Source organism: Populus trichocarpa, chromosome 19, assembly GCF_000002775.5.
Source record: "Populus trichocarpa isolate Nisqually-1 chromosome 19, P.trichocarpa_v4.1, whole genome shotgun sequence".
Lineage (NCBI taxonomy): Eukaryota > Viridiplantae > Streptophyta > Magnoliopsida > Malpighiales > Salicaceae > Populus > Populus trichocarpa.
The window spans coordinates 2,692,081-2,705,159 of NC_037303.2; the positions used below are offsets into that span (position 1 = coordinate 2,692,081).

The window sequence follows — 13,079 nt, forward strand, 5'->3', positions numbered from 1 at the left end:
GCCTAAAGGATTACGAAAGTCATGAATCAATTTTACAATATACATTTGCACGAGCATCATATTTTCATCACGCATTTGTTTAATTTATCATATGCATGCCAGATCGTGAAACATAGGTCCCACATCCAAGGTCCACAACACCCGGTCTAGAGCAAGAATGGAGAACGAAGAGAGAGCTCACTTAGAGTCACATTATCAGACCGAGTTGGAGTCCGTAAAAAATGAAGTTTCTCGGTTAACTGATTTACTTGAGCAGCTTCTAAGAGCTAAGAATGGGGAGGGAACATCAGCACAACAGCCTGAAGGAGCGCCAGCAGCGCACGTCCCTCAAGTATCCCAAAACCAGGGGGCAAACTCGGCCAATGAACAACATTTCGTGCCGATCACCCCTATTCAGCCAACTCACGCTCCAATCACTGTGGACTTAACAACGGAGGGAGTCCCGGATAATAGGTCTCCCAGTGTGATGGACCAAGACAAGCTATTTGCTCTAGAAGAAAGATTAAGGGCAGTTGAGGGTAATGATTGGTTTGACCCTATGAGAGCAGCTGAAGTATGTTTGGTACCAAACATCGTGGTACCAAAAGATTTTCGAATACCAGAGTTCATTAAGTATACCGGTTTGGAATGCCCAAACACTCACCTTCGATCCTACTGCAACAAGATGGCGGAAGTAATCCGTGATGATAAATTGCTAATCTATTTCTTTCAAGATAGCCTAGCAGGATCCGCTTTAAGCTGGTACATGAGGTTAGACAGCATCAGGATCAAGAGCTGGAGAGACTTGGTGGAGGCTTTCCTCAAACAGTACAAGTTTAACATGGAAATCGCTCCTGATCGAACAAGCCTAATGGCAATGGAGAAAAGGAGCCAGGAGTCAGTAAGGGCTTATGCGCAAAGATGGAGGGATGAGGCAATGCATGTCCAACCCCCTTTGATAGAAACGGAGATGGTGAGCTTGTTTGCCAATGCCTTCAAAGCACCTTATTATGAGCACCTAATGGGTAGCTCCTCTCAACATTTCTATGATGCGGTACGCATAGCTGAAAGGATAGAACAAGGGATTAAAGCTGGGCGAATAGCGATGCCAGTGGAAAAGAAGGGTTTTATTGGAAGAAAGAGAGAAGGCGATGTTAACAATCTGGAAGGTGGGTACAAGGGCAAGAGAGTAGATTTCCATAATCCTCAAGCACCTACCTCTCAATTCTCACGCATAAACTTTAACCAACCTTTTTCCCCTAATCGAACAAATAACCAGTCAAACTACCAAAATCACTACCAAAGACCCCATACAAAATACACTTCAGAACAACTGCCACCGTTACCCATGCCTTTGAAGGACATGTACGCCAAACTGTTGAGCATTGGACAAATAGCTCCTATCCCTACACTACCACTACAACCACCATTCCCAATTTGGTACAAGCCCGAGTTGGCTTGCGAGTACCATGGGGGTAATCCCGGGCATGGGATTGAAACCTGTTACGCTTTCAAGAAGAGGCTATTGGAGCTTATTAAGATGGGATGGGTATCCTTTGAAGACAAGCCCAATGTTAATTCAAACCCATTGCCTAAGCATGCCCCAAATAGTAGTGGAGTAGGCATGATCGAAGTGGGAAATCAATGTAAGGTATTGAAGGTATCCATGAAGAAGTTGTATGACATGTTGGTACAATCAGGATTTTTAAAGACAAAAAGGGAGAGCCATTTGGAGGGATATGATTACTGTGAATACCATGGAAGAGATGGACATCATATTGAGGATTGCATCGAGTTTTGCGAAAAGATTGCAAAAATGCTAAAAATAGGGGAGTTGAGGATTGAACCCATGAAGAGCAGCGGTGAGGTGAGTATGATGGAAGGTCGAGATGAGATGACAGGAGTATGTAGGATCCAACAAACAGCTAAGGGGCCACCAAGGCTAATCTTGGTCAAACCTTCCTGCACAAAAGGAAACCACAATGCCATGCATTACAATTACGGCTATACCTCCAACGTTCAAACTCCACTTCCCTTGTTCCAAACCGAGATTAGTGGTTTGACTCGGAGTGGTCGTTGCTTTACGCCCGAGAAGTTGAGAAAGGCAAAGGGCAAAGAATTGGTAGATCTTGACAAAACACTAGAAGTTAATAAGCTAGTAACAGAAGAGGAGTCGAATGAATTCCTGAAGTTGATCAAGCATAGTGAATATTGCATAGTAGATCAACTAAAGAAGACTCCAGCTAGGATCTCCCTTATGTCCTGGATACTCAGCTCTGAGCCGCATCGAAACGCCTGGCAAAAGGTATTGAATGAGGCATATGTACCCCAAGACATCGAACATAAAACCATGGAGCACCTAGTGGGGAGAATCCATGCAACAAATTACCTGTACTTCACAGCTGACGAGCTCGATGCTGAAGGTACCGGACATAACAAGCCTTTATACATTACGGTTAGGTGCAAGGATTGCCTCATAGGAAAAGTACTCATTGATAATGGCTCGGCCCTTAACGTGTTGCCAAAACACATGCTAGAAGAAATGCCGATCGATGAATCCCATATTAAGCCAAGTACTATGATGGCCAGAGCGTATGACGGGTCGCCTAGGCCAATAATTGGGACTTTAGAAGTGGAGCTATATGTGGGACCACAAATGTTCCTAGTAACACTTCAGGTTATGGATATCCACCCTTCCTATAGTATGTTGTTAGGAAGACCTTGGATTCATGCAGCGGGGGCAGTAGCTTCGTCATTGCACCAATGCCTGAAGTATATCATGAATGGGATGTTGGTAACTGTCAAGGCCGAGGAGACAGTATCCATGACAAAGAATGTAGCTGTGCCTTTTATCGAAGCGGGTGATTGCAAGGGTAACAATATCCATGCCTTTGAGATTGTGAACACCGACTGGGTGCCGGAAAACACAGTGCTAAGAAGGCCAAGGATCTCAGAAGCAGCAAGGATGGCAAGTCTATGCTTCTTGAACCGCGGAATCCCATTTCAGTATAACCTTATTATCGGGATACCAGAAGGGGTTAATCTGGCAAAGATGAAAAGTGCTGCTCAAAGATTTGGGCTAGGGTATCAACCTAACCAAGAGGATTATCGGTGGGCTGCTGGTCGGAGAAGGGCAAGAAGGATGGCTAGAATTAAAGGAAGAGAGCCTGATGAAGAAAAGCTGGAAATCCCTCCCCTTAGCGTGTCATTCCCAAAAGCTGCATACATAATGCAACATGATAAAGAAGCCGAAAGCCTTGATCAAGAGCTGTCAAACATGAGCATAAATACCTTGGGGGAAAACAAGGTGGAAGGAGATGACATGAAGACAGTAGCAAGAAAGGGAGATGAAGCACTCCCACAACTGACGGTCTACACCATAGAAGAAGTATCCGCCAAGACCTTTGTGCGCAAGTTAGCTCAAGACGAGAAGTTTCAGAACTGGGTGACCCAAGAAGCTCCAGTGGTTTTCAAAATGTAAACCAATTTTGTTTGTCTTAACATGCTTTTGTCATTGCTTATGTTTGCTTTTATTTCCTCTAGTTGACAATCAAGGCTCATGATGTCAGCTAGATTTTATGTTTGTCATGGAGCCCACCTTTTCTTTAAATAAATTGTGAGATCATGCACTTTTCACAAATTGCCTTCTTTTTTTTATGCATTTACACCAAACACTTCCCGCTTTCAGGAATCCTGAAAGCGGATCTCCCACAACATCACATACATTTAGCATCAAGAATAAATGGCCAAACTTGAACGAGCATGTGATAGCTATGAAAGAAGAAGAGTGGGATGAAAGCAATATCAGTGAATTCACTAGGCTAGTAGAACAACAGGAACAGACTTGGAAGCCTATCGCCGAGGAACTCGAAACCATCAATGTGGGCAGTGATCAGCTTAAGAAAGAGTTAAAAATAGGTACCCTAATTACTTCTGAACAAAGGATCAAAATGATCACCCTATTACAAGAATATTCAAATGTCTTTGCTTGGTCCTATGAAGATATGCCTGGTTTGGATACAAATATTGTAGTACACAAGATACCGTTGGAAGAAGGTTGTAAGCCAGTCAAGCAGAAGCTGAGGAGGGCCCACCCGGATGTCTGGATCAAGGTCAAGGCAGAACTCGAGAAGCAATGGGATGCTGGTTTTCTAGAAGTAGTTAGATATCCGCAATGGGTATCTAACATTGTTGTGGTGCCTAAGAAGGAGGGGAAGATTAGAGTGTGCATGGATTTTCGGAATTTGAATAAAGCTAGCCCCAAGGATGATTTTCCGCTACCACACATAGATGTTTTAGTAGACAACGCTGCCCGGAGTTCCACATATTCCTTTATGGATGGTTTTTCAGGATACAACCCGATAAAAATGGCTCCGGAGGATAAGACGAAAACAACTTTTGTCACACCTTGGGGAACGTTCTGCTATAAGGTCATGCCATTTGGATTGAAGAATGCAGGAACAACCTATCAAAGAGCAATGGTGACTTTGTTCCACGACATGATGCACAAGGAAATTGAGGTGTATGTAGACGACATGATTGCCAAGTCTAAAAGGGAAGAGGATCATGTTGAAGTTTTGAGGAAGTTATTTGAGAGACTGAGGAAGTATGAATTAAGGCTCAATCCTGTAAAATGTTCATTCGGAGTTAAATCGGGTAAGCTGTTAGGATTTGTGGTAAGTGATAGAGGTATAGAGGTGGATCCAGATAAAGTGAAGGCCATCCAAGCTATGTCATCCCCTAAGACGGAGAAAGAAGTAAGAGGATTCTTGGGAAGATTAAACTACATTGCTAGGTTCATAGCTCAGTTAACAACGACGTGTGAACCAATATTCCGACTACTAAGGAAAAAGAATCCTGGAACCTGGAATGAGGAGTGTGAGGAGGCATTCAATAAAATCAAGCATTATTTACAAAATCCACCTTTACTGGTGCCTCCGGTATCAGGAAAACCTCTAGTATTGTATCTAACAGTGACTGAAGCGGCCATGGGATGTGTATTGGGTCAGCATGATGAAACCGGAAGGAAGGAAAGAGCTATTTATTACTTAAGTAAGAAATTCACTGAATGTGAGTCTAGATACACGGAGATAGAAAGGCTTTGTTGTGCGTTGGTGTGGGCTGCAAAGAGGTTGCGACATTATATGTTATACTATACCACTTGGTTAATTTCAAAAGTGGATCCTCTGAGGTATATTTGTAACAAGCCCTTTCTCTCAAGTCGAATTGCAAGGTGGCAAGTTCTATTAGCAGAATATGACATAGTATACATGACAAGGAAAGCCGTAAAAGGAAGTGCAATTGCAGACCATCTGGCCGATAATGCTGTTGAAGATTATGAACCTTTGGATTTTGACTTCCCTGATGAAGATATATTGTCAATAGAGAAAGAAGAAGAGAAGACAGATTGGTGGACGATGTTTTTTGACGGTGCAGTGAATGTATATGGTAACGGGGCCGGTGCGGTAATAATCTCTCCTAATAAGAAACAATATCCAGTTTCGGTTAAACTACATTTCGAGTGCACCAACAACACAGCTGAGTATGAAGCTTGTATCCTCGGTTTAGAAGCGGCATTAGAGTTGAAGATAAAGAAGTTAGATGTATATGGAGATTCAATGTTGATTATTTGTCAGGTTAAAGGGGAATGGCAGACCAAGGAGGACAAGTTGAGGCCGTACCAGGAATACCTATCCACGCTAGCAAAGGAATTTGAAGGAATTAGATTCACCCATCTGGGAAGGGAGGGGAACCATTTTGCGGATGCTTTGGCCACGTTAGCTGCTATGACTACCATTGATCTCAAGTGCAAGGTACAACCGGTACACATTGACATTAGAAATGACCCAGCTTATTGTTGCTTAGTTGAAGGAGAGATAGACGGACATCCTTGGTATTATGATATCAAGAACCTTGTGCAAAATCACGAATATCCGGTGGGAGCTTCCAAAACGGATAAGAAAACTTTGAGAAGGTTGGCTATAGACTTCTATTTAGATGGAGAGATTTTGTACAAAAGATCATTTGATGGGACCCTACTAAGGTGTTTGAATGAGGCAGATGCTAGAAAGGCATTACGGGAGGTCCATGAGGGGATTTGCTCAACCCATGCTAGCGGGCATATGATAGCGAGGAAAATCCAAAGGGCTGGTTATTTTTGGATGACACTAGAGAAAGACTGTATCGATTATGTCAGGAAATGTCATAAATGTCAAGTTTACAGTGACAAGGTCAATATGCCACCAGCTCCTCTATTTAATCTAATATCCCCTTGGCCGTTTGCAATGTGGGGAATTGACGTGATCGGGCCTGTTAACCCAAAAGCTAGCAATGGTCATAGATTCATCCTCGTAGCTATTGACTACTTCACAAAATGGGTAGAAGCTAGTTCATATGCCCACGTAACACAGAACGTAGTGAAGAGGTTTATAGAGAAGAACTTGATTTGTCGATATGGTCCTCCTGAAAAGATAGTGACAGATAATGCACAGAATTTCAATGGCAAAATGATAGCGGAGCTGTGTACTAAATGGAAAATCAAGCATTCGAATTCTTCACCATACCGACCAAAGATGAATGGCGCAGTAGAAGCCGCCAACAAGAACATCAAGAAGATTATTCAGAAAATGGTAGTCACATATAGAGATTGGCATGAGATGTTGTCATTCGCACTTCACGCATACCGCACTACAGTCAGGACCTCGACAGGGACTACCCCATATTCTTTGGTATACGGTATGGAGGCAGTGATGCCGTTGGAAGTGGAAATCCCATCGTTAAGAGTATTAATGGATTCCGAACTAGAAGAGGCTGAGTGGGCCAAAGTGAGATATGAGCAACTGAACTTGATCAGCGAAAAGAGGATAGCTGCAATATGTCATCACCAACTTTACCAGAAACGAATGGCCAAGGCATATGATAAGAAGGTTAGACCGCGGTTGTTTCAAGAAGGGGATCTAGTATTGAAGAAAATATTGCCGTTACCTGGAGACGATCAAAGCAAATGGGCACCGAATTACGAGGGTCCTTACGTAGTAAAGAAGGCATTCTCAGGAGGAGCGCTGAAGTTGGCTAGAATGGATGGGGAAGACCTAGCTCGACCTGTGAATTCTGACTCTGTAAAAAGATATTATGTTTGATGTACGCTCCTAAATCAATAAAGCAAAGTTTGGCCATTAACTTCTTTCTTTTTTTTGCATTGATCTCACAACAATCATTTTTTTTTTTTTGCATTAATCCCAATAGCGCATGTTTTGTTGTTATCGCACCTAAAAAAGTTTAGCATCGGCTGAACGAATTCCTTTTCTATACAAAAGCCTAGGCTAAAATCACACCCCTACACTGGGGGCAATAAGAGATGTTTTCATGAAAAGTTTTACGTGTTTAAAATGTACGGAAGCCTATAGATTTGAAAACCAAGCTAAAGCATTTGACAAAAGCATGACAAAGAGGCAATGACAAATCATACATTTTGGGAAAAGGACTACTTAAAGAAAGTCAGAGATTTCTTCTCCAAAATATGATAGGAGGCAACACGAGAGATGAATCCAGCATGCGACTTCAAAAGCAAGCTCAGGTTAAGAAGGAGGCTCATGAACTCGAAGAAGGTGATGGGGCCTATGTTTCAAAACCAGGTACGAATGCATGCATGACATCTAATCATAAAGCATTGCATATATGTTTTTTGGATCGTTACAGGAGGAGACCTTGATGCTTTCCAACAAGATTGGAGACGAAGAAAGAATCATAGAGGATGATAGCAAAGAATCACGGTTTTGAACCATAGTGGATTCTGGAACAACGAGAAGAACAAGAAAAAGAGAGAATGAAAAGTTTTGAACCCTGCCATCAGGAAGAACGACATCGATATCAGCTTTGGTAATAAGGAATCGCCAGATAGGATTCCAAATTGATTAAAGGAGATCGCCAGAAGGGATCTCGTGTTTCGCTATTAGAAGGTCGCCAGATGGGACCTCATTTCATGTTGAAAGGAATCGCCAGATGGGATTCCAAGTTGATTAAAGGAGATCGCCAGAAGGGATCTCGTGTTTCGCTATTAGAAGGTCGCCAGATGGGACCTCATATTTCATGTTGAAAGGAATCGCCAGATGGGATTCCAAGTTGATTAAAGGAGATCGCCAGAAGGGATCTCATGTTTCGCTATTTGAAGGTCGCCAGATGGGACCTCGTATTACATGTTGGTTAGAAGGAATCGCCAGATGGGATTCCAAGTTGATTAAAGGAGATCGCCAGAAGGGATCTCGTGTTTCGCTATTTGAAGGTCGCCAGATGGGACCTCGTATTACATGTTGGTTAAAAGGAATCGCCAGATGGGATTCCAAGTTGAATAAAGGAGATCGCCAGAAGGGATCTGGTGTTTCGCTATTTGGAGGTCGCCAGATGGGACCTCGTATTACCTGTTGAATAAAAGGAATCGCCAGATGGGATTCCAAGTTGAAGGAGATCGCTAGAAGGGATCTCGTATCTCGCTATTTGGAGGTCGCCAGATGGGACCTCATATTTCGTTTGAATAAAAGGAATTGCCAGATGGGATTCCAAGTTTGATTAAAGGAGATCGCCAGAAGGGATCTCTTGTTTCGCTAGTTGAAGGTCGCCAGATGGGACCTCGTTTTTCATGTTGATTAAAAAAGGAATCGCCAGATGAGATTCCAAATTGATTAAAGGAGATCGCCAGATGGGATTCCAAGTTGAGGAGGATTGCTGTAAAAGACAAGTTTCAGATCAATCAAGCTTCAACCAGATCAGTTTCGGGAGTTCCGTTTTGGGGTTTATCTTTATAAAACTTACTGCGCAAAACCTCTGCTCCGTAAGCATTATAAAGAGGGGGCATCTGTTGTAACCCATTTTTGGGTTCCCCCCATAAAAATATAAATATATAGCCGGAAGAAATTAGAAAAAAATAATAAGAGGTGGGAGTGCTCAGAAAATGGTTGGAAAATTGGTCAATGAGGTTAAAAATACAAAGATTGGAGTTAGGACAGTATATTCTTGAAGGATGAGAGCCCTATTGAGAGGGGAATTTTGAAATTTGAGGAGAAAAGCCCAAATTTGGATGTTTATGGACTTAATTGGATTTTTAAATGAATTTATAGGGGATTTGATTGTAAGAAAAATTGATTTTTAAGTCAATTTGGGTTTTAATTAGAAGAAATTTAAGTTCTGGGGCCAAAATATATTTTTTAGGAATTTATTAGGTCAAATCAGGGGCTTAATTGCATAAATATTGAAGTTTAAGGGCCAATTGGGGACTTAATTGAGAAAATCCGAAATCAGGGACCAAATTGGAAGAGGCGCGTAAATGGAGGGGCTGCAATTATTCGATTCAGGGGCCTAATTGAAGAAATTGAAAGTTTATTAATCAATTGAGGGCTCAATTGCATAAATCAGAGGCCAAGGACCAAAGTGAAAAATGCGGCCAACTATAGGGGCGGAGACCGAAATTGGCAGGGATGCAATTGAAGGAAAGAAGATAATTGAGGGCTGCTTTGCAAATTGACGCGTTTTGGCGTCTTGCTGGACTTAAATGAAACGGCGCGTTTTGCCTAAAACGACGCCGTTTCATTCCAAAAAAAAAAAAAAAAAAAAAAAAAGAAGAAGATCGGAACGGTGTCGTTTTGAACGACACTGTTCCTCTTTCTTCCTCCCATGGACGTGCAGCAGGGGAAGAAAGCAAAATGGTGGGTTTTTCTTCTTCACGTGTGCTGCCTCTCTCTTGACCGCATGCCTTGCCAGAAAACCGAGGGAGCCGCACCTCGCCAGCCACGCCCGCTGGCCGACCACCCGCCGCGCGCCATGCAGAAAACAGGGGAGTAACGTCTCGACAGCTGCACCCGAATGGCCGACCAACCGCCGCAGCCCCTGCCCCCCATGTGCAGCCATAAAAAGCCCCGCCTCTTGGCTCTATAAATAGACCCAAGAAGACAGAAGAAAAGGAGGAGAGAGGGAGGAGACCCGGAAGAAAGAAAAAAACCGAAGAGAGAGAAGAGGAGAGAAAATCAACCGAAACAGAGGAGAGAGACACCGAAAACCCAACACTGAGAGGAAGGAGAGCTAGAAACCGCGAGGGAACATAGAAAACGAAAAAACAGCAAGGAGCCGGGAAGAACGTCGCTGCCGGGGGAGGTAGCAGCACTGCTTGGAGCTGCCGTTGGGACTATAGCGCCGCTTGATACCACCACCGGCTTCCACCACAACGCCACAACACCGCCGGAAACGCAGCAAGCTCCACCGCCTCCTCCGTGCCAGGTAATTCCTCCTCCTCCCTTCATTACTGTATTTTCTTTTTTTTCGTTCCTGCATGCAGAACGACTAACGTTCTGCATGCAGAAGGGTGGGGGGAAAATAATTCCCCCCGCCAGCGTTTGTTGCTGGGCCAGGCTGGTCCTGGCCCAGCCCAGTCTTCTGGGCCGGGTCTGGCCCAGAAGTGTATAATAGTATCTGGGCCGAAATCGGCCCAATCCAGTTTTTGGGCCGAGATCGGCCCAACACTTTTGGGGCTGAGTCCGGCCCAGTTGTTTTGGGCTGGCCCAGCCCGATTTAATATTATATATTATATATATTATATTTTTTGTATTACTTATATATATATGTGAAAAATTACGAAAATTCTGCAAAAATTAGTAAAAAATATATGGGATTTTGTTGTAATTTTATTACTATATTTTGATCAATATCGGTTTGTATTTTTATACTGTAAAGATACAAATCCGGTATTAAAATACCCGGTTTTCATCAAAACATCAAAGATTTTCGAGAAAAAAAGTTTCCAAAATATCTTTAAAAATATTGTTGATTTTTCCTGCATATTTTTATCAAAGTGAATTAATATTTGGGTTGCATTTTTATACCGTAAGGATACAAACCCAGTATTAAAATACCCGATTTGCGTCGAAACGTCAAAAAAAAAAATATACATAATTAAAAAATGATTTTGTTTTAAATACGGCCTAGTCTCTCCAATATATATATATAAATATTATAACATCATATTTTTCACACAACAAAGAAAATTTCAAAACAATATATGTATTAGCATGCATTTTGGCTTTAATAACCAGTTTATTCAAGCCATGAGAACTAGGCCAATATTTCAAAAATTCTAAAAAATCTTTTTGTCCTCTTTTAGTATTTGGGATTACGAATTTATACGTAAGACGTATTCCTGATATAAAAAATATGGTTTTTCATAGACGTTAGAATAGTTAGGTTTTACCCGATAAGATAAGGACCTCCTTATTGAGGAGGACTTTTCTTGAACCATAGACGGACCAACATACATAGACAGTTAGAAGGATTAGGTTTTACCCCTTAAGATAAGGACCTCCTTATTGAGGAGAACTTTTCTTGGACCATAGACGGACCGACATACATATACATTAGAAGGATTAGGTTTTACCCGATAAGATAAGGACCTCCTTATTGAGGAGGACTTTTCTTGAACCATAGACGGACCAACAACTAGGAAACACAACGAGACCTTGAATTTTATCAGACAAATAAACAATGCAGCTTACCTTAGGTAGGGCGTATTTGGGGTGCTAATACCTTCCCTTTACGCAACCAGTCCCCGTACCTAATCTCTGAGACCAGTTAGGGTTCCTAGTGACCAAAATACTAGGTGGCGACTCCCATTCCATTTTCCTACCAACAAAAGACTATTTTCTTGTCTCCCCACATTTACCAGATAGATACCATACACACTTCCTAAATTCTAAAAAGTGGAATTTTCGCCGCGAGATCGCGCACCCGCGACAGTGGCAATTTCTTAATAATTACAACTTGGAAGGATTCAATCAGAACCATTCCTTCATCATGAGTATTATGAAAGATGTGATGAAACTCTTAAACTTGACTTATCATTGTTCTTGAACTGACCATCTTAAATCCAAAAATTTATCGACTTTGAATTCATCCGTACCAACTTTAATCTTGTACTTTAAATCCAAAGCTTCCTATAATGTCTTTGCACTTTTGACTAAATTATACACCATATAATATTTTGTCTGGTTCATTCAAGATGAGTTCTTACACATGACATCTATTGTTATCCATTTTTTGGTCTCCATAAAGAAAAAGAAATACAAAAAAATCAAAAAACAATTGTGAGAAGAAAACGCAGAGGCACAAAGTTTGGTTGAGAAAGTTCAAAAATACAAAGATTGAAATTTGACTATATGTTTTTTACTAATGAATGTCCTATTAACAAAGAAAATTCAATTTGAGTGTTGCTACCTAATTTTTTACCCATATTTTTGATAAAATTTCAGAAAAATCAAAAAATAGCAAAAAACAATGAAAACCCCAAAAAATACATTTTTGATATATTTGCATCGTTTTTAGCATTTTCAACGTCATCTCAAAAGAATTTAAATTTTCAAAGGTATTTGAAACGCGTTCAACTTTTAACACGTAAATTTTATGATCACTGATTTTTCTTGTTGAGTTGACGTTAATATTGCTCGCTTTAAAAAAATACAAAAAATAAAAAAAATCAAAATTTAAAAAAAAAAAAGAAAAGAAAAGTTCTATATATATTAGTCTACAGTAAAATTTAAAGGGGGGAGGCGGAGAAAAATTTTGAGAGGGAAAACAAAAGTAAAAGAACCCTAAACCTAAACTGGTTCCTCTCTCGGCGGCTGCCCCCTCCCTTGGCAAAAAAAAAAAACAAAGAGAACCGAGGCCGCCACCATCTCCTTCCCTCACCAGATCCCCCCCCCCCTCCCTTGACTTTTGCAAAACAAACCAGAGAGCACAAGACAGCCCCTGACTCTTTTCCCCATAGCCATTTCCAGCACCGTCTCTAGCTCCTTTTCCCGCTACAACAGCCAAAGCAGCCGACTTCCTTTTTCCCTTTCACCCGAACGGCCGCCTCCCTCCCTTGAGAAAGAAAATCTAGAGAAACCCCTGCTTTGGGGGGGCTTTTGATTTTCAGCTTCTTCTCCCTTCAGCCGGGCAAGTCCCCCTCGTCCTCTGTCAAAAAAAAAACGAGCCTTCACCCATTTTCCCCCATAGCCGGCCATCAACACAAACTCTCAGCCCCCCACAGACCAACCTCCCCTGCACGCCGGCCTTCACGGTCT

At 41.8% G+C, this 13,079-nt stretch overlaps 1 protein-coding gene across 1 annotated transcript; it reads left to right on the forward strand.

The window, feature by feature from the left end:
* The first annotated feature begins 1,084 nt into the window (after positions 1-1,084).
* LOC127904797 (uncharacterized) lies at positions 1,085-7,118 on the forward strand. Its single transcript, XM_052449669.1, has 3 exons — positions 1,085-1,168; positions 1,427-3,393; positions 3,788-7,118. Exons 1-3 carry the CDS (start codon positions 1,085-1,087, stop codon positions 7,116-7,118), a joined length of 5,382 nt encoding a protein of 1,793 aa, XP_052305629.1.
* Positions 7,119-13,079: the final 5,961 nt, after the last annotated feature.